The sequence below is a fragment of the Gambusia affinis genome, linkage group LG05 (assembly GCF_019740435.1).
Source record: "Gambusia affinis linkage group LG05, SWU_Gaff_1.0, whole genome shotgun sequence".
Classification (NCBI taxonomy): Eukaryota; Metazoa; Chordata; class Actinopteri; order Cyprinodontiformes; family Poeciliidae; genus Gambusia; species Gambusia affinis.
In genome coordinates this window covers 25891995-25912452 of record NC_057872.1, presented here as the reverse complement: position 1 = coordinate 25912452, position 20458 = coordinate 25891995, and the positions used below count along the sequence as shown (strand labels likewise).

Sequence of the window (20458 nt, the reverse complement as noted above, 5' to 3'; positions counted from 1 at the left end):
CAGTTTCTGAACTCACTCTTGCAGCATTCTTGGCGTGCTGATACGTAAATTATGCATGCAATTTACGTAGAGGGCAATAAATATCTTACCAGTACAATTTGCTTTGGAAATTACTGTTGCTTTTGTGTTGTTGTGAGTCATGCCTCATCTCGTTCGCTCACCTGGCAGGCGCAGACAGCACATTCTGTACCTTTTTTACCTGGCGCTGCTGATTACAACATGATCCGAGTTCTCCTTTTTAGGTATATACCTTGTTGATCTAATCTCTTTGTAATTTTGATGTGGGCTTATCGTTGCAACATTGCTGGAATTTAGGGATGGATGGACTTGTGAAATTCAGCGGATGTTGAATATATGCAGACAAGTTCATTGCCTTAATGTTACATTTCACAGACCAACCACAGCTGTTCTTAGATATTTAGCCATAACCTCCAGATGGATATTGTAACATGAGTGATTAGATATTTGTGATGTATTTAGCCAAGTCTCTGAGTACACTTAGAGATGTTGCTGTAGTAATGTGAGCTACAGTGCTATAAACACTGGGCTGAAGGGCTGTCGTGAGTTTAGAGTTTATAATTAATGTTTTAAGGTCACTGAAAGGGGTGAAAGTACCTTGGGGAAAGATGTGTCATTCTACAGTAAAAAGCCTGTCAAAGGGCTTCATGTAGGAGCTGAGAGCAGGTAAACTCTGTTGGCTCATGACTCTCTCACCCCTACTCATTAGGAACCTTTGTCTTGCAGAGGGTTCATACAGAAACTTGATTCTCTGTTTGATGATGGATTGTGTGTAATTTGTCTCATTTTGTTCTTTTTCCCTTTCTCCTATGTCACTGTGGGTTTTTGTGTGGGAGTGTGTTTACATGCCCTCGGTGGGCTTTTGTGTGTGTATTACACTTGAGTGTGTAAGATGGGCAGCACGAGTCTGGTTTGAAGTTTGATTGATTGCTATATCAGTGTTGATTATTATTCCTGGGTGGTGGGAATGGATATCCAGCCGTGTTCTCTGCCAGAGGACCGGATCACTTATCACCGGGCTGCCCTCCAGCCATGTCGTAACGCTTAGGCAACCTGATATTGTTGCCGTAATACTCTCATAATGTTATTCTTTGACTTTGTTGTGTGCTCAGTCATGGTCAGGGGGCCAACAAGGATGGTAGATTATGCACCCCCTAAATCTATGGGAATTATGTAGTTTTACCTTTATTCCGAAAAGGAGCTATTTGTTCAGGGATCTTGGTATTTATATTAGGGCTATAACTAATCAAGTACTCTACTGAATCAAGAAGTCAGGTTTATGTGTGCTTCCCTACAGGCATAGATATGTAAAACCACATGAAGTATTGAGCTAGAGATTCTTACCTATGTCATTCAACACCTAATTTACAAAAACACACAGACAGTCAAACAACATTAATAATTTATATATATTCATAGGTGTGTATTATGTATTGTGTGTTTTATATAAGATAAGACTGCAACAGCTTTTTGTCCTTTCTATAGTTCTAGCAGCAGATAGTTATTATTTATTTTCATTAGGTTCCATTTTTGGTCAGGGTTTCGTCTAAGCTGAGAACAGCCAATTATGTTTGCTCTAGCATCTGCTACTGCTGATGGTGTGACTCTCCCTCCATTACTTCCACATTTTCTCATCCTCATCGCTGCATCTTTCTGATATATTTACTTTTTTTCTTTCATTTATTTATTTATTTTTTAAACACTGTTGTCCTGACCTTCCTCTTTCTGGGTTGCAGGTTTTCAGAAAACTACAATGGCTGACCGATTACAATCTGATGACAACCCATACTGCATCCCCTGTTACGACAGTCTGTTTTCCAACACCTGTGATGAATGCAAAGAGCTAATTGGCCATGATGCAAGGGTAAGGCTTCCATGCTGACGTCACCAGATGTGTATATAGCAGTACTACAACTCCAAATTTAAAAAATGAAAAAAATGCACATGATAAAGGATGTAGGAAAATCCTCATGTAAATGTTTTTGCTGTGTCCCTTATATGGCTTCAAAAACTGCAAACAGGAGTTCTTATGTACTTCTATTAACAATTGCTTTCTTCTTGCCACTCTGTGATAAAGATCAGGTTTGTTGAGTTGTTGACTCATCTCCTACCTGAGCTATTAATCTCTCTTGAATACTATTGTGATAAGTGCTTGCTTTGCCCAGCCTGTCAATTTGGGTTCAGATCCAGCTGTAGCTTAATCCCTTCGTTTCCAGATTATGGTCTGAACAGTGCTCTAAAATGTCCAGAGTGTTTGGGAAATAGGTTTTTTTTTTTTAACTTAACTGCTTTAACCTACTTTGCAACTTTCTCCCTGGCCTGCTTGTTGTGTTTGTTGGTTTTCATGGTACTGTTTGTGCACTAATGTTCTCTAATAAATCTCTGAGACTCTCACAGAACAGCTGTACTTGAACTGAGTTTCAGTTGCAGGAAGGTACTGCAGGCAGGAGGTAGGAGACTTCTGAAGGCATTTGCTTGACTGGATGTCATTTAAGAGTAAAGAGTTGCTGAAGACAAATTTTCTTACCACAACTTTTACAATTTATTTGTTTTTGTAAACCCCTTTCCCATCTATGTGGTAATTAATGTTGGTCTGTTGTAGAAAATCCCAATAAAAAAACCCATTAAATTTTGTGTGAAAATGTGAAAATCTCCAAGGATTTCATTTCATTTGTAAGGCACTGTAGGTTCACTTTGTTTCGCTGTCCAGAAATCTTGTTGTCACTTTAAAACTCCTCTCTGCTCCTGTTGTAAATATGGGTGCCTGTTTACTTTAAGTCTTCCTGTCATTCCCTTATTTGGCCTGTTTGATTCCCAAGTCACTGGCTTAATATCTCTGGAGATTTTACAGCTGTAAAAAATGACTTCCACTATCTTCTTTGTCTCTTCCCTTTTCCGCTTCTAGGAGCTCTTCTATGAGGACCGACATTATCACGAGCATTGTTTCCGTTGTTTCCGCTGCGACCGCTCGCTGGCAGATGAGCCCTTCACCAGCCAGGATGACGCGCTGCTCTGCAATGACTGCTACTGTAATGAGTTCTCCTCCAAATGTGTCGCCTGTGACAAGATCGTCATGCCAGGTGAAGGTGAAAATAGATTTAGCAATTGTTTTTTTTTTTTGGGCGGGGGGTTACAAATCCGATGAAATTATCTGGTCATTTTTTGGAAACATGAAAAAGCCATAAATCCCTTAAAAAAAGATTTGGGAACCTATGGAAATAGTTGTTATACAATCCACACTTTTATTTTTCCTCCTGTACAAAGCCTCATTGTTCCTCCTCTTAAATACCATGTAGTATGCAAACTCAAAAGATAATAGGCAAATGATTTCAGAAAATACAAGAGAGGTAACCAACTGTGTTGAATGAAAGTAGTTACATATTAGATCAAACAGAGAGGTAAGAGGAAGAAAATTCAGAAAAAAGGGTCAGGAAAAACAATAAGTAAGCAACAGCCAAGGATGAATGTAACAGTTTGTCTCTCTGCATCACATGTGGTCTGTAAACTGAATTATTGGGTATGGAAGCCTACCACCGGTACTAATGGAGATAAAGTCAGTTAGCCAGCACCTATACAGCACCTTACAGAGCCCAGAACAATCCCACTGCTGTTTATTTAGAAAAGCTCAAGTGGGTCAAATTCAGAGAGACTGCTTATAAAATTTTGTTGAAATTTTATGCTAAATATAGACTCTTCCAGCAATGATGAAAACGTTAATAGGAAAATACAGATACCTCAGAAAACAGTCAAACTCTTAGTCATTGCATCCTACTGTCTGCACCAGATTTGTGGCATAGATTTCACTGAATACATGAAAATAAAAACACACCCTTTTTTTCCATGCAACCACAATGGAAGAAAAAAATCATATCAAGAAAATAATTTCCTAATAAAGCACTCCAGCCAGGGGTTGACCAGATCAAGATCATCTGTCTATATCAGAGGGCAAACATGTTCAGGATTGTATTCCCAAATTAATAAGTGATGTTAATGAATTTGATGACAGTGGATCAGTGAATTCCTTTTCCTGATTCACTCAAAGAGGAAACAGACATTGTTAAAATTTTATGTTTTCTTTGGTCTTAAACCCAAAGATAGAAGTAAGATTGTTGATCGTTAGACATATTTTATATACTGGTAATAGCTGTTTATTGAGGTTCTAGAGTTACCTTATTTGTCATCTTTTTTTCATGGTATTAGATGCATCTTATTTAGTAGACATGAGGGTAAAATAATAACTCTTTGGTAATGAAGAGGCTACTTACTTCTTGTTTAAGACTCTCAAGGTGTTGTTGTGTGAACGACCCAAATTTCTGCTGTAGTATCATTGCTTTATAAGGTGTCAACTTTTACATTAATTTGATAATTGTTTTCAAAATGGGGTACAAACCTGCTAAAAACATGAACACAGAATATTGATTTATGACTTGTTCTGTTTTACTTCAGAAAAACAAAATTAATTCTTGCAGTATTCAGATATTGTGTGCAGAATTGTTGGTCGCAAACTCATTTAACTATCACAACTACATGTTTACTACATGAAAATAGTTTTTACTATTGTAAGTAAAGTAATTGAATTTCTCCAAATCACTTCATAATTTGCTCCCCACTGTTAATGTTCTCAAGTTGATATCCAGCCAGGACCCAAATGTACAACAAGCAGATTCACACCTCCAGCTGACATGAAAGTATAAATAAACTCACAGGAAAGTTGTGAAATCGTCCTTAGCAGAATCTTTTAACAAGATTATTTGATTGATTATTTAAATGCTCCTATTTTCAGTGATATTCTATTCATCCTGGAGTCAAATCCTCTGACAAAGACAGAGCCTGTGTTTCCGTCCCTGATCACTACCATCTAAAAACGTATCTCAAGTTTATTTTGGAATTTGAAACTATTTACAGCACAGGTTTTCATGTGTTATTTTTTAAAATAAATAAATACATTTAAATACATAATGATCTAGGAGTATATAATTTTCATCCTTTGCACCTCTGAGGAACACTCTTCAGTTGTTGTGAAACAAGTCTAGATTTTAGACTTTCACACTGGTCCTTGTTTTTAGCTGTGCACATCAAACAGCTTTGTTGTCCATCTTGAGCCATAGTGAGTCCTGCATGAGTTTATAATCTGGAAAGACTTTTCCAGGTTATTTTCATGTTTTTGATTAGGGGGCAGTGCGGCACAGAAGTCTGAAGCACTGAAACGTAAGCAATCTGTGGAAATGTCAGCCCCACATAAACCACTGGATCACAGCATAATAAACTCAACATCCAGGGGATTTACAGGAAGATCAATTGATTTGCGTAACAGAGGGAAAAACTGTATTACTTTTTTTTTGTTTGTTTAAAGCTTGCTGCCACTTTCTTGCCTTAGATATAAAGCATGGGCCTGTGGTATTCATATTCAATCAGAATATGAAATATAAGGATTTTTATATGCTGTTGTGCTATCAGGTATCTTATTTCCCATTTTAAGTGAGCACCCTGTCATATTTTATTCCTGTTGGTCTCCTTTTTTGCAGGCACAAGAAAATTGGAGTATGCAGGCTCCACATGGCACGAGGGCTGCTTCATTTGTCACAGCTGTGAACAGCCGATTGGCTCCAAGTCCTTCATTCCTGACAAGGACGACCACTACTGTGTGCCCTGCTATGAGGAAAAGTTTGCTCCCCGCTGCACGCGCTGTAAAAAGGTCTGTAAATCTGTCAAATATCTACGGTTTAACATGGTTCCCATTATATAAGGCAGAGGAAAATCTTTTATGCTGCAGAAACCCATGTGAGAAATGACCCCACATTTGTTTTGTTAAGGCCCTGGCTAAAGGTGGTGTGACCTATAGGGATGAGCCGTGGCATAAGGAGTGTTTTGTGTGCACAAACTGTAAGACGCAGTTGGCGGGTCAACACTTCACCTCCAGAGATGAGAGCCCCTATTGCCTGAAGTGCTTTGGCAGCTTGTACGCCAAGAAGTGTGAGGCCTGCAGCAAACCAATTACAGGCAAGATGAAATTACTTTACATCATTCAATTATGTACATTTCTGAAAGTCAAAAACAGTCCCTTAGTATTTAACAAAGCTTTATCAGTTGGTGTGCTGTAGGTTAGAAGAACTTTTTTGTATGAATTAAGAAAGTCTCAAAGAGAAAAACCTTGATTGAGCTTTATGGGGAAAATGTAGGTGTTTTAGTGGCACAAATTGAAAATAAAGTTGCACAAATAAGAATAAAAATGACACTAACCAGGCCTTGACACAGGACAACTACTTGAATTATTTCCAAAGGTCAAGGCTAAAAGTTTCTACTACTGCAATTACAGTGAAAGCTTGTTCTTCAAGATAGTTTGATCTTGACTGAATTATCCTAAGATCCTTTTTATCTAATTATTTAGTTGAAAAATAAAGAGATTTTATATCTATATTTTGATTCCTGATAGCACATAATTTTTTCCTCATCTTTCATCAGGACTTAACTACGGAAGAGGATTAGGGCCACCGAAAAAAAAGAAAAAAAATTCTGAGATTAAAGTCAGAATTCTGAGATTAAAGTCAGAATTCTGACTTTCTGACTTTAATCTCAGAATTTTTTTTCTTTTTTTTCGGTGGCCCTAATCCTCTTCCGTACTTAACATATACTGTGAAGCAGTTGTTCAAATAAAATAAAAATTAGAACCCATTCTAGATCTTTTCAAACATAAAAATTCTTATTTGGCTCAGACTTCATTACAACCAAGTCTACCTTTGTGCAACTAAACTTATTTAAAAGATTAGCCAGCAATCTCTTAAACCCAGACTTCTTGTTCTAGGATTTGGAGGAGGAAAGTACATCTCATTTGAAGATCGTCAGTGGCATCAGCCGTGCTTCACCTGCTCCCAGTGCTCCATCTCACTTGTGGGCGCTGGCTTTTTCCCTAATGGCGACAAGATCCTGTGCCGTGACTGCAACAGCAACCTATAAAGCACTTAGTTAACTTGATCTCACCATTCCTTTTGTTCTTCAATAGCTTTTTTAAATAACTCAGATTTACCATGGAGGGTAACAGGCTAAAAATATTCTGCCTCAGGTCGTTTTAACATAAAGACATTAGTTTCTCAATATCCATGTCATATAAGAGAAGCTATGTTAGTGTGCAAAATTGTGATGTTGCTATGTTGTTTGCGTCAGCAAAAGTTAAAGATTGAGTGCCTTATTACCAACATTATTTCTATGCTATTTTGTGTTTAAATAAAAATCTGCAAATGCTTGCCACTTTGCCAAAAAATGTCTTAATTAATATTACTTCAGGGCTCTAAAGAAAAGACTCAGAACACTGATATAATATAAAAATGGCTGCAGTCTATATTACTATTTTAATGCTCTTATAACTGCAGGTCTATGCATTTTGAATGTTGCTTTTTCTCTTATTGCTTTATTATCTTATGCCTTACCTTATGCATTTTGAACAAGTTACTGTATACAGTGACACAGAAGGAGGTGTGACACTTTTTGTAAAAAGTGGCCAAATATTGGACATACTTTTCCTTAAACTTAAAGTAAAAACATGTAGAAGGTTTGTTGGTGTAGGTAGCTTTTGGTTTCCAGGACATTTCATTTGCACTTTGGAAAAGATGTGCTTTTGTGCTTTCATTATTTACTGTTATGTGCACATAATTACACAGTTGAAACACATGGCAAAAGCAACAGATCTCTTTTTGCCACTTGTCTGCCTATCTTATTTTACACAAATGTTCTGTTCAGCCTTCTTTTTTATATATATTTTAATGTGTATTTTTATTACCTGTTCACAAAGAGTCAGTATGTTTAACTTTGAAAGAAAATGCAAAACTGTTTTGCATTGCAAAAGTTTGCATGCCTTCATTTGCCACTGTTTCTCTCATTACTTAATTTGTTGGGGGTTTTTTATTGTTAGTTACAGTCATGTATGTCAAAAATTACTCTGTTGCAACAAACTATTTGCACTCTTAGCGATTTCTTCTGTTTGGCTTTTTTTTGTCACACATTTTAAGTCATCAAACAAAATTCCTATATTGGAGAAAGATAGAAAAGGCAGTTTTGACATAATTTTATTTATTGAGGTTGAAACTCCATATAACTGGTCCACCGTGAAAAGGACACTTAATAACTGGGTTTCTAACAAAGAAGCAACAGCTGTCGTCATGCATTCACAATAAGAGGCAGTGAGTCTTAAAAGGAATTTTGTCCAAAGTTTCTTTGCAGAATTGTTTTATTTCAGCAACATTTGATGGTTTTCCAGTATAAACTTATTTTTTTAAAGTTAATTCCACAGGATCTCAATTCAATTGACAGTTTTGACTTGGCTACTGCAAAACTGTCTTATTGCTTTGTTTGCTTTTTCAGCCGTTCATATTGGGATGGTATAGATTACCATTCTGCTGCATAACCAAAGTGTGCTTTTAAAGTCACAAACTGATGGCCAGACAATTCATGCTTGCATCACTTAATGCTGGTCATCCAGGTCATGAAGCAGCAAAGCAGCCTCATCGTCACTTTACCACCACTATGTATGACTGCTTGCATACTGTTCCTTTTCTGAGAAGTTGTTATTGTTATGCCAGATGTAACAGGATGTACATCCTCCAAAAGTTCTATTTTTGTCTCATGAATGCACATAATATTTCCCTAAATGTTTTGGGAAAGAAGATGCTGTTTTTACAGATGAGATCTGAGAGATCACCAGTGAATTTCACCTTGAAACTTTCCTATTGATACAATTTTCTTAGTGTTAAATAATGAACAAGGACCTTAACTTAGGCAATTGAAGCCACTCACTTTATATGTAGGCTGGGCTCTCCTGTGATCTTCTGGGTGAGTCACCAATGGGTGTTTAGTGTTATTCTGGTCATCCAGCCCCTTTTCAGAACAATTTCCCCCTTTCCCTATTTTATCCATTTGTGGATAATGGGAAGCCAGACAACAATGCCTTTTATATTTTGCATTTTGAGCTCTTTTAATCCTACTTTCTGTTGTCAGACAAGTTCTATTTATGTGTTTTCATTCTTTGTACAGGTCAAGTAGTAAATAAGGCTGGGTGTGGCTAGTGAAATCTTACCTAGCCTTTCCAAAAGTTTTGTTAATTATAGATTTATAATTACTGAAGGGGGGCTGCTAATAATTTTTAACATAGGTGTGAGATTAAAGTCAGAATTCTGACTTTCTGACTTCAATCTCAGAATTCTGACTTTAATCTCAGAATTCTGACTTTCTGACTTTAATCTCAAAAAAGTCAGATAAAAGCTTCATTTAGAAACTTTTATCCCTTCTAAATGAAATCATTTAGATTTTTTAAAATCTTTATTCTGGAAATCTTTCTCTGGCATTAAAATTTGTTTGATAATTTCAAACTTTCAAGTGTGACAAAAAAAAATAGAAATCAGTAATGAGGCAAATACTTTTTTCACAGCAGCATAATTATAGTGTTTGTTTTGATTATTTCTGCTTTGATGCTGGTGAGTCAGAGTTGGCCAATACATGTTTTAAGATGGAAAATATGCCATCAAAATGATAATCTTTTTTTAATTTACTGTAAATCAGTTTGTGATTGTTGTGGATAAATTGTTGCTTCTATTTTTAAAGATCAATTAAATAAAGTGACACTGACTGATTTGTGTTTACAGCTTCATTATAATTTTAGATTTTGTGGTTATGCTGAAGATCTATTGCTAGACTAAGCCGGCATGGCTTTCTGGTGAATCGTGTTTAAGGCCTACGCCAAAGAAAACCCCGTTGGAGTATTCAAAATGTCTTTCTAGGAAAGAAAGTGTGTGTGAGTCCAGCTAAGGAGCGAGGTGGTCTGAAAATGTGTGTGTGAGAGAAAGTGTTGGAGAAAACATGCATGTTTAACAGGAAGCAAAATATGAGTGTATTAATACACTTAAGATAATCATATGCACAAGTACAAAATACATAACGCAAAGAAACGCATGTGTGACATTTTGCCCCTGATTGGACATGCATGCACTCCTGTTTATGCTGAGTCGACAGTTTTCCTGCCTTGATGGAGTGCACATACACCAGATCCACTCTCCTGTCGGCTGTTGGCGAAATGTCCTCCTCCCTGCCTGTGTTTCAGATTTTTTCACCAAAAAAGGAGATGGAAAAGTCATAGCTGCGTGGGGGAGGGCAATGGTGGAACACAGAGAGAGAAATGAGTGTGGGAGAAAGAGAGGAGAGAGACAGAGAGGGAGGATGTTCACATCTGGAGTTACTCCATTGCACTTTCATCTGGAGCGGGGTCAGCTAACACGCGGCCCCCTCTGGATTTATTAGAAGAAGGGACAAGAGGGGAAATGATGGGCTAACATGAAGGGTCAGAGGCTGAAAATGAACTGTGTCAGACAGGACACACGCTCTAAACGGAGCCAAATTATGGCGTTGATTATTAAGATCATATGATAGGTCTTAAATGAGGATCTCTTTTTCCATGTTAATTATTTCTAAGAAAAATTAAAATCTGATCTTTTTATTGCTAGATTTTCTGTAAGTTGATCAAGTGATTCAAAAATTATGTTTTATTCAGCTTTGGCAACCACCACACCGTGGTGTGGCTCTTGTTTAGGATGCAAACATAAGAAGGGAAAACATTGTCTAATAATCAGGTTTATTTATTAAAATTACTAATGGAAGAGCTAATAATCTTACATTTGTCAAAGATGTTATCACTGAGTAAAATTGTATTAGTTTATTAACCAATCCATGGTATACATTCATCAGTATATTCATCAATCAAGTGAAGTGAATTCTTTTGTTTTTTTTCCTGGACTCTAACAATTTTAGTCAAATTCAACAGGAAGTGATGTCAGTGTGTTTTTTTTTTGTTTTTGTTTTTTTTTGTTAAAAAGGAGTTTCATTTCTTTACCAGTGCTGTGATTAGGGCTTAGCAATAGGAAAACGCAACCTCAATTTTACTGCTAAGTATTGTGATAATATTATTTTCAGTTAACTCATATTTTGGGTTCAAATTCTTGTCTGTGGTCTTACTGAATTTTGGAATTTTCTCGCCATGCATCTGTAGATTTGAGTACTCCTCCCAGAGTCAAAAACCATGACTCTTATATCTACAGGCCTCTGTACATTGTCTTCAGGCATGAGTGTGTGCATTCATTGTGGTTTGTCCTGTCTGGTGTGATTGTAATCTTCAACACATTAAATTTTTACTGATGATTGTAATTGTCACAGCTGCTGCTGAGCTGTGACCACTCACACCTGATCATCATCACCCTGATCTCCAGCTGCTGCCATTTAAGAGGATATCTTCCTCCTACATGGTGTCAGATTGCTGTGAAACCCTTAGCGGTAACACCTTCAGGTCTGCTGTAGATACTAGAGTGAATCACCATGTTACTAAGCTCTCTGTCTCTTCTCTTCTGTCCAGTTGCCCTTCCTGTCCCAGATTCTGATCTGCTCCACCGGTTTTGGACCTCCTGGCCTTTGACCCTTCTTCTGTCTGACCCTGAGATCTGGAACTGCCTGACCCTGGATTTGGATTCCCTGGCTCTGACCCTGGTCTGTCTGACTGTGAAAAGCCCAGCCCTAAATAAATACCACTTCTGAATTCACTGCTCAGTCCCTCCGTCCATCAGTACCTGAACTGTCTCAGTAATTCAATATATTGCAAAACTCTAGCAATAATATATTTCTGAAATTGAGCATAAGTTACTAACACAACCAACTGTTAATGACATTTACAGACAGTATTTGAAAAAGGATTTCCAATTAGAAGTAACTAATAAACCAAACTAACTTACTGCACTTGTAATGACAAGTAAAAAGCCGAGTCTCTAGAATAATAAGGGAACATTTAGAAGTTTCTTTAGCTGAGACTTTAATGGTTATCAGATTGCATTAAACCTTTATAAAACCCTCCATGAAAAGATTTCTGCTCTTATCTCAGTTTAGTTCAATAATTGACTGTGTTGAATAATGCTTGTCTACTTCTTTCTGCAAGAACATGCATATGATACAAACTAAATATATTTTATTCAGAGCATCTAAAATTTTCAGTTTCTCCCTTCTTACTACAGGCAGTTTTACTCCTATCTTCTCACCCTCCAATAATTTGCACTCATCTGCTGTCTATTGGTTGATGGTTGCCACAGTATTTACTGGACCCAGTTAGTTCGGTTAAATGCCAGAACATTGTTGCTCTACTTTACTGCCGTTCCTCATTGTTTAGCTTTATTGTTCAGGGTGCTTTGCCTCTTTGTGGGAGTTATTTGTATTTCTGACCTGTTGAAATGAAAGAGGAACTAATCGTTTCCTCCTATGCAGAAGGGCTATGATAATACATGCAACTCATTAGAAGATTTTACAAACAAAATATTTCTAATAGTTTCAGGCAAGTGCTTCATGAAGAAGGTTTCTCAAATCAGTATCCATTTTACCAAATCTGTAATTTGTATAGCTCAGGAGTTTTCAAATCCAGGCTTTGAGGGTCGGTGTCTTGAAAATTTTAGATGTGTTCGTGATCCAGCACACCTGAATCAAATGGCAATGACCTCCTCAGCATGCGGTCATGTTCTCCAGACTCCTGCTATTGACCTCATTATTTGACTCAGGTGTGTTGAAGGAGAGAAACATCTAAAGGTTGCATGACACTGGCTCTGGAAGCCTGGATTTCAAGAACCCTGGTACAGATCATATCGACCCACACTTGATTAGTTGAGAGTGTAGTTTTTCTGTTTGTTCAATTTTAAGGAGATCTTAATGATATTTCAGGTAGGGATCCACAATATATTGGCACCTACCTTGGTATTGGATGATATTAGTCTTTTTTTTTTTTTACATATTGGTATCGGTCCGATAAATAAAACTGGCCAATATGAACAACCAATATTTATTTTTATCTTGTTGCCATCTGTTTCTAGTTGGTTCTATTCTCCCAAAAGTAATATGTTCATATTGGTGCATTCCTACTTTCAGTTTTAAAATATTTTTGTTACATATTTTTTTCTTTTCATAAATAGATTGAGGGTTTCACTCGATTGAAATTTAACTTTAGTAGTTCATAATAGACTGCATTAATCTCTCCTGGTTGACAAGGAGGGTCAAAACAATTTAGAATTAAACCACTCAAACACAAGTTTGTCATATAACTATTGCATAAAATTTTACATTACAAAATGAAGGATTTTTGAAAAGAGACTGCCACGTGTCAAACAATAAAGCACAAAATCAGATTTTGCATCCTTATTTCTTCTTTCTTTTCTTTGCTGGCCTGTGTATTTTTCAACTTTGTGTTTGGTGTCCACTTAACAAAGAGCTCCGGTCCACCGCAGCCACGTATGTTGTTTAAAACCTCAGTAGACGTTGGCTTACCCAAAATGTCAGCGATATTATACTCTTGATGGTAATTTAGCATTTTCATTGTCTTGCTAACTGTATGTTTGCAGGCTGAGGTGTTGCATGATGGGGTGAACAGAATGTATAAATCATGGGCAGCTTAGATAATCATATATATATATATATATATATATACAACATGTATTAGAACACACCATCAGAGGAATTGACACTCTTAGAAGTTCATCAGCAATTTCAAAAACTACATCTGTATGCAGGGCTGATGTGGTTCCTGTGATGTTGACAGGGTTTGAAAATGGCCTCTGTGGTTTAGGCCTGGCTTTTGTCCTTTTCATTCACTCCCAGCCCAGGTCAAGGAGTTGTGCTTGTGGCAAGGTCTTTAAATTGTTGTAATGAGTGCTCTCAGCAAGAAAACAAATCCTTGTTTTTCCAGAGCTCAGGGCTGGATGTGTGTGCTGCTCAGATCAGACCCAAGCTTCTGTCATTGGTGGCTGTCGGGTCTCTGCATGTTTTTACTGTCATCATAAATTGTATAGAAATGTGAAAATTATGTACGAAGGTAGTACATAATTCTTGATTTAATTTAAACTTTACTTGCAAGATGTAAGTGTGATTCTGAGCAATATTTCTTCAGCTTTTCTTATCCCTCAGTTGTTAGGTTCTGTTCCTCTTTAGAGGATAATATTTTCAGATGAATGTTTATGTGAGTTAAATGCATTCACTCCTTCCCCTTCATTTTCTAAAAAAAGTATTATAAAACAGACATTTTTATCATTTATCCCTCACTTTTATTTCTTCCTTTTTTAAAGCACATATTAACACAATCATTGTCCGGTACAAGGAATGATAGCACAGCTAAAAGGCCGAATCTAAGCAAGAGAAAATCAGTAGATCTACTAATGAAGACAATAAAACAGCATCCTTTGAAACAAACCTTTGAAGAGTGTTATATCTGTGACTCGTTTAATAGTTAATCATATTATGTTTAAACGCAAATAGAAAAACCTTAACGCGACCTAAAGAGGTATTTTAATCTGTTACCTCATGGTAACTGATTTTGCAGTAAATGTCACATTTACACTTCACTTCTGTTCACTTGCATTTTACACCCACACTCCAAATCACACATTAGCTGCAAAATGTGTCAGTACACACAGTCTGTTTGTGTTGGTGCCATTAACTCTCTCCATGTACATTTTGCACGTTTGTGGAGCTGTATGCGGTTTTGCAACCAAAACCCTATATTGATGTGGAACCAAAGGAATGTGATAAATTCTTTTAGGGATCTTTAGACACGAGCATCTTCAGGGCAAAACAAGTCTATTGTCTGACTTTGGTTTTAAGACTTGTACTGGTCTGTGTTTGGTTTGTTGAAAACCAGAAGAAATGTAATACCTAAATGTGTTTTGAGTTGTAAAATATTTACCCTGGTTCAAGTGAAGACAGGACTCTGTATTGGTAGACTTAATGTTTGGGTTACCTTTATAATTTTGGTTGAAACTGAGGGAATATATATTTATTTAATTGTAACATTTCTAATAGCGTCTGTAAAGAAACTCCTTCAATTCCAAATCATGGGAGCTTGAAGCCTCATCACACAGGAGCAGCTGAAGGGATATTCAATGCCTTGGAAAATTATTCACACTATTTGAAGTCTTTTTTTTTTTTTTTACATTTTATTACATCATAACTGCATTTTTCAATATATGTCATAGTTATTTCTGTTGAAAGTGTGATGCACAGCTTTATTTCAGTGTCTTTATTACAACAACCCCAATTAAAATCCAATGCAACCAGCTGGATTTATTTATATATAGAGGATTATGGATATAAAGGTTTGACTGGGAGAGAGGCAGACTTTTCAACAGAAAAAATAATAATAATAAAAAAAAAAACACAACCCTAAGCTCTAAGCCAGAGCTACAATAGAAGAGAGTAGTTTAGATCAAAGCATATGCATGACCTACCCCACGGAAATATAAAACAAGTCTTGAAAACTGAAGTTTACAGAAACTCTCCAACCAATTTGACTTGAGCTTGAGCTATAAGGTGTAAACAACATACTGATGGTCTTTGGTCTATGGTCTGACGTCTGAAGCCTTTTGTTTTAATGCGTGAGAATGTTCTCCTGGGATCTGAGGATGTCCCAAAATGTACACTGTAGTAAAAAAGCTAACTTGCAACTGCAGCAAAGAGTGATAAATAAAGGCAGATGTTCTTTTGCGTTTTTTGGTTTTGCTATTTAAAACAGAATTAAAACATCAAAGTCTAATTTTTTAATGTGGCTGTAATTGAAGGTTGGCTGGAAAACACTTAAAATGTGTGTTGAATGATAAAAGAAACAGGTACAAACAGATTGAGGTATTTTATTGATTATGTGTTTTTATGCAGTCTTCTCAGCTGGAACTAGTGGTGTCCTGTTAAAATAAAACAAAAAAATGGATAATATAAGTATTGTGACTGTTTGAAATACACTGAAATGTTTGAAGGCTTTGTAGATGTGGCTTATCTCTGTGTCTTCCTCTGCAGGACGTTCAGGCAAAGATTCCCTGGGGGCTTGAGCACCTTTTTGAAGGTTCCGGAAGAGGCCATAGAACTAAGCACTTTTGGAGTTTAATGTTGGATTTATATTTTTGGGAATGTGTTTTTAGAGGTGCTTAAATTGATTTGAGTATGTATTTTTCTTTTACCCTGCTTCTGGGTAGGTTTGTTAATTGGAGCAGTCAACTATGAAACTATAAAACGCTGCATCTTGTCCGCATTGAGAGTTGTTGCTGCTGAGACCTTGGGCCATTGTGAAGCAGGGTTGTCTGTTTGTTAAATGTTGGTGAATAAACACCCAGTGGGATTGCACTGTTTCTCTGCCTCAAGGTTGCTACTGAATCCAGCTGCTAAGGGCCATTCTAACAGTGACCAAATGTGGAAAAAGTTCAAGGGGTATGAATATTTTGGCAAGACTGTGTGGCTACTTTTGAAATTTTTAATGAGCTTGCTTTTCAACATGACAATAGAAATGCATGTTTCCAGCAGAGGGAAACAAACTCTAGTCTGCACTCCAATATAAAGAATATAAAACTAACTGTTTCATGGTTTAATGCTTGTTGGTTTAAGGCCAGATGACAAAATGGTGAAATATGAATCAAATCAACCAAGACTGTTGACAGAAAAGCTTCTTCTTCAGTAGAAATAGCATCAGTCCATAAATAAAATAGAAATTTGATGAGGCCATCTTTTTTTAAATTTATTTCAAAATGACTTTCCATTTATATTCCCATGAAATTGCTCACTCCTGCCAGTTGGGCTGCTTGCTTAGAGCAGTTGCTTTGGAGATAAAATGTTTGGTATGCAAAATGTTTGAAGAATGGTTGCCAATGATCAGCTGTATTTCAGTGTCTGATGAATTTAGCTGAAAGACAGCGATAGCCTCAAAATTATTATGAAGTGGTCATCTGGTTCATATGACAAAAAAAACACACCTTTTTTTCTGCATGTGCTAACAAAACTGCAAATAGACATGAGGTATTAAATATATTTTTAGCTATACATAATTACAAACAATATTTTGGAAAAAAAAGTTAAGACAACACATAAGATTTTAAATGAGATGTTTCTTAAAGTTGTGAGAATTTTGCAGGTTAGTGTAAGGAAAGATTTAATGTTCTCAGTAAAACTGCAAGTGCTTAATGACGTTATTGCAAAAAAAAAAAAGCTTGTGACAGACTGATAAGGAATGTGTAAAGTCACACATCAATGACAACAGTCAAGCCATCAGAGGAAAGTAATTGTCACATTACACTGAGGGGAAAAAATATCCTTGTAAAGCATTTACATTTTGATCACTTTAAATATTATAGGAAGAAAAAGAATTACTTAATAGATGTTTTTCACCATGATTGTACTAAAATACATTGTACCTTAAATAAAACAGACTGGTATTTCCTGTTAAACCTAATCTTTCTGCCCAGTCTTCCTTCAGATGTTAATAATAATAATTCATTTAAAAATTGTTTTAGAAATACAAGGTTTTCTTAAGATTTTGGAGACTTGGGATGTTGCAAGGTGACAAGATCATTTATGTCCCAATAGAGCCTTCTGGTGGACATTTATTTTATTGCAATAATATTCTAAACTGATCAAAACTAATATGTTAAAGAAGTTGAAAAATGAAAAGGTGCGTGGCTTGTTTCAATTCCAGTCAATTCAATTCTGTCTGCAGGTTTTTTTGAGGTGTTCTTCACCATGGTCCCAATAAATTGATGTCAGGTCAGTCACTCCCTCTACTTGTCCTTAAGTGTGTGTACATTATGTGACTGGTTGCGTGTCTCATTTATTAGATGGGTGCCTGAAAAAGTGGCTACCTGTCTAGGAAGAATCCCAACTACTTTTCCTTTGACTGCTTGAAATGAGCAACAACCTAACACAAACTAATTATGAACAATGAGAGCGCTGGTTGGATGAAGTTTCAGAAATAATTTCTCAGCATGAAATATTTACTCCTTTTACCCATCAAGCATATTATTTTCTAAGAAAATATTCTTTTTCCTGTTTGTGCTGGGATTCTTGTTAGTTTAATATTATATTAGGATTAATTTTGTGACTGGTTTGGTGTTCTGTATTTACTTCTTCCTAGTACATCTGTTTTGTATTTAAATCTGTTTCTGTTTAGATGTGAGTGGTAATACGAGGCTTTTTTCCCTCATAGTTCCTATTTTATTTTAAAGTTTGTCTAGAAACCTTTTTCCCCATGTATTTTATGCTGTATATCTTTCTGTGTCTTTCCAAAATACAAGACTGCCTCATTTAATAACCCACCTGATTCATATAATGCAATCACTCCTTTCTTTATTCACTGTTCTTTTCAGCTCCTAATGGATCCTTCCACCAGCCAGTGCTGTCTTCAGTCCTCACTGCAACTGGACCTTTAGCAAATCCCTGAATCATGATAATTGCATCTTTTTTTTCTATGTTCATGGTTATCATTAAACTAAAACATGTTTTTGGTCTTTCTTTCTCCTACAGTTCAAAAAAGTGACCCAACGTTGCACTGAACATCTGTTATCACCCATGTTTTTTGACAAAAGTTTTACAATCATCCAAAGCAAGATCTATTTGGATGCATTAAAGGCAGATATTTGTTTCAATAAAAACAGCCAAGTATTTAATCAGTAATATTTATGCTTCACTATAGCAGAGATTGCTATCTTTAAGCCATAAAGTAGTGCTTTCTATCCAAATCTACACAAACATTTGGACATTCTTCATCAGTCGAAGACGGTCCTCTTGTGATGCTGATTATATCCAAAAGGGGGCAGTATAAATCAAACTATGTGGCTTTTCCAAATTAATTTAGAAGACCAAAAATACATAACATTTTCACTAATAACAAGAAATTCATAAAGAACACTCTAAAGTATTTTTTTTTTTGTTACACAGGCAGCATTTTTCAACACTCATTGACACAGCCACCTAGAGTTTTGAAATATCTATGGTGCACATAGGTTTCAACCAGTTAACCTCACCATCAGATGAGCTATCACACATACCTTGATTTATTTCTTGTATTATTCCAGACTCCATTTGGGTTTTGGAAATGTAATAAATTGTATGTCCCCTACTGACAATTTTGAACCATGATTTCCTAAAATCTCTATGACCACACAGCGTTAGCAATGACAAACCCCCAGCAATGTTGATGGAGGTTCAGTATCTCTAGATAAGGGGCATTTACTTTGGGACAAATTGTGACTGCTGAGTGGTCAGTTACTGAAAAAACCCCTAAGAATAGTTGACAGGTGGCATCATGTCAAATGCTTTGACTAGAGGAGAGAGAGGCATAAACACAGTAAGACTGAGCAAGGTGTATCATCTATAAAGAGAGACCATGAACTTTTGGTTGAATTTATGGAGGGGGGGCATAGCTCAGTCAATACCCCCTCCAGAATTGTGTCACTGATAAACACACCAAATGTCTGATCAATGTCTGTGTGTAGGAAAATTAATTATAATTTTTATTTTTATGGAAAGAAGAAACAGTACACAAAGTTATTATCAGCAACGGCTTCAAAAACTGCATAATTTGAGAGTAGGACAAAGTATCAGAGTAAGGAAAAGTGGTCAGCATGTTCTCTTTCACAGCCCTATAGCATCATAACTTCAAAGATAGCTTATGATAATTTAAGCCACTTTATCTATAAGCTTTATCACAAAGGATGGTTTAATGCTGCAATTTTAAAGTAGACAGTTTGTCTTCCACAAGGACTAAAACTATGAGCTGTTTAAAGGACACAAAGCAGATAGATGAAAGCGTTTTCCCCATATTCTTATCTTAGGAGCCACCAGTAAGTGAGAAGTGCTCCGTCGGGAACATATTGATTGATCAGACTAATGTTGAATGGTAAAGCTTGATTTTTAACACGCAGGAAGGAAGATTTAAAATTATACTGTGGATTTGTCAGGGAGCCATTGAAATGAATCTAAAATGAGAGAAATCTTTCATCAAAACTCTTACAGTAACATTTAGGATAAGTTCAAGGTTTTTAAGTGACTTTTTAGGATTTTCCATATTAAACAATAATCCGGCTTTGAAGTAACAAATATTTGAAGTAGATATTCAACATTACTCTGGGCTTAGTCTACAATTATTTTTCTATAACTGCAAAACATTATGTTTGTCTCACTTATAAAAACCCAGATCGCCTTTCTTGGCCTGCCCCCATGTTTTGAATCTCTGGTTTAGATCAAATGTTACTGTTTAAACACTACCTTGTGTGTTAAGCTTTGTGGTTGAAATGGAACAAAATATGGAAGAGTTACTTCCATATTTACTTTGTAAGATTTTAGCTAGATTTGGACAGAACATGGAGATTTTTTTTAAAAAATCGATCTTTCAACACAGTTGTTAGAGGTAAATAAGGACAAGAACCTGTTGACCTAAGATGGCCATAAAACTATTTCTATGGACAAACCAGGACTTGAAGAGAATTGGACAAATCCTTCATGCATCTGCGGCCTTGGTAAATTAATGGCACCCAGATATTCCAAGGATTTACCAAAACGTTTTGCTTGGAAAACTGTGGAGTGGCGAACAAGAGACCAGAAACTACAGAGAGTGAGAGTGGGAGGT

General features: G+C 36.3%; 1 protein-coding gene across 1 annotated transcript in view; it reads left to right on the top strand.

The window, feature by feature from the left end:
• fhl3a (four and a half LIM domains 3a) overlaps window positions 1–9637 on the top strand; it is a 50262-nt gene extending 40625 nt beyond the window's left edge. The window contains exons 2-6 of the mRNA XM_044118071.1: window positions 1755–1882; window positions 2924–3098; window positions 5544–5713; window positions 5832–6018; window positions 6821–9637. Of these exons, the coding sequence (XP_043974006.1) occupies window positions 1772–1882; window positions 2924–3098; window positions 5544–5713; window positions 5832–6018; window positions 6821–6972 (795 nt within the window). The 5' untranslated portion in view covers window positions 1755–1771 and the 3' untranslated portion in view covers window positions 6973–9637. The remainder of the gene's footprint in view (window positions 1–1754; window positions 1883–2923; window positions 3099–5543; window positions 5714–5831; window positions 6019–6820) is intronic.
• Window positions 9638–20458: the final 10821 nt, after the last annotated feature.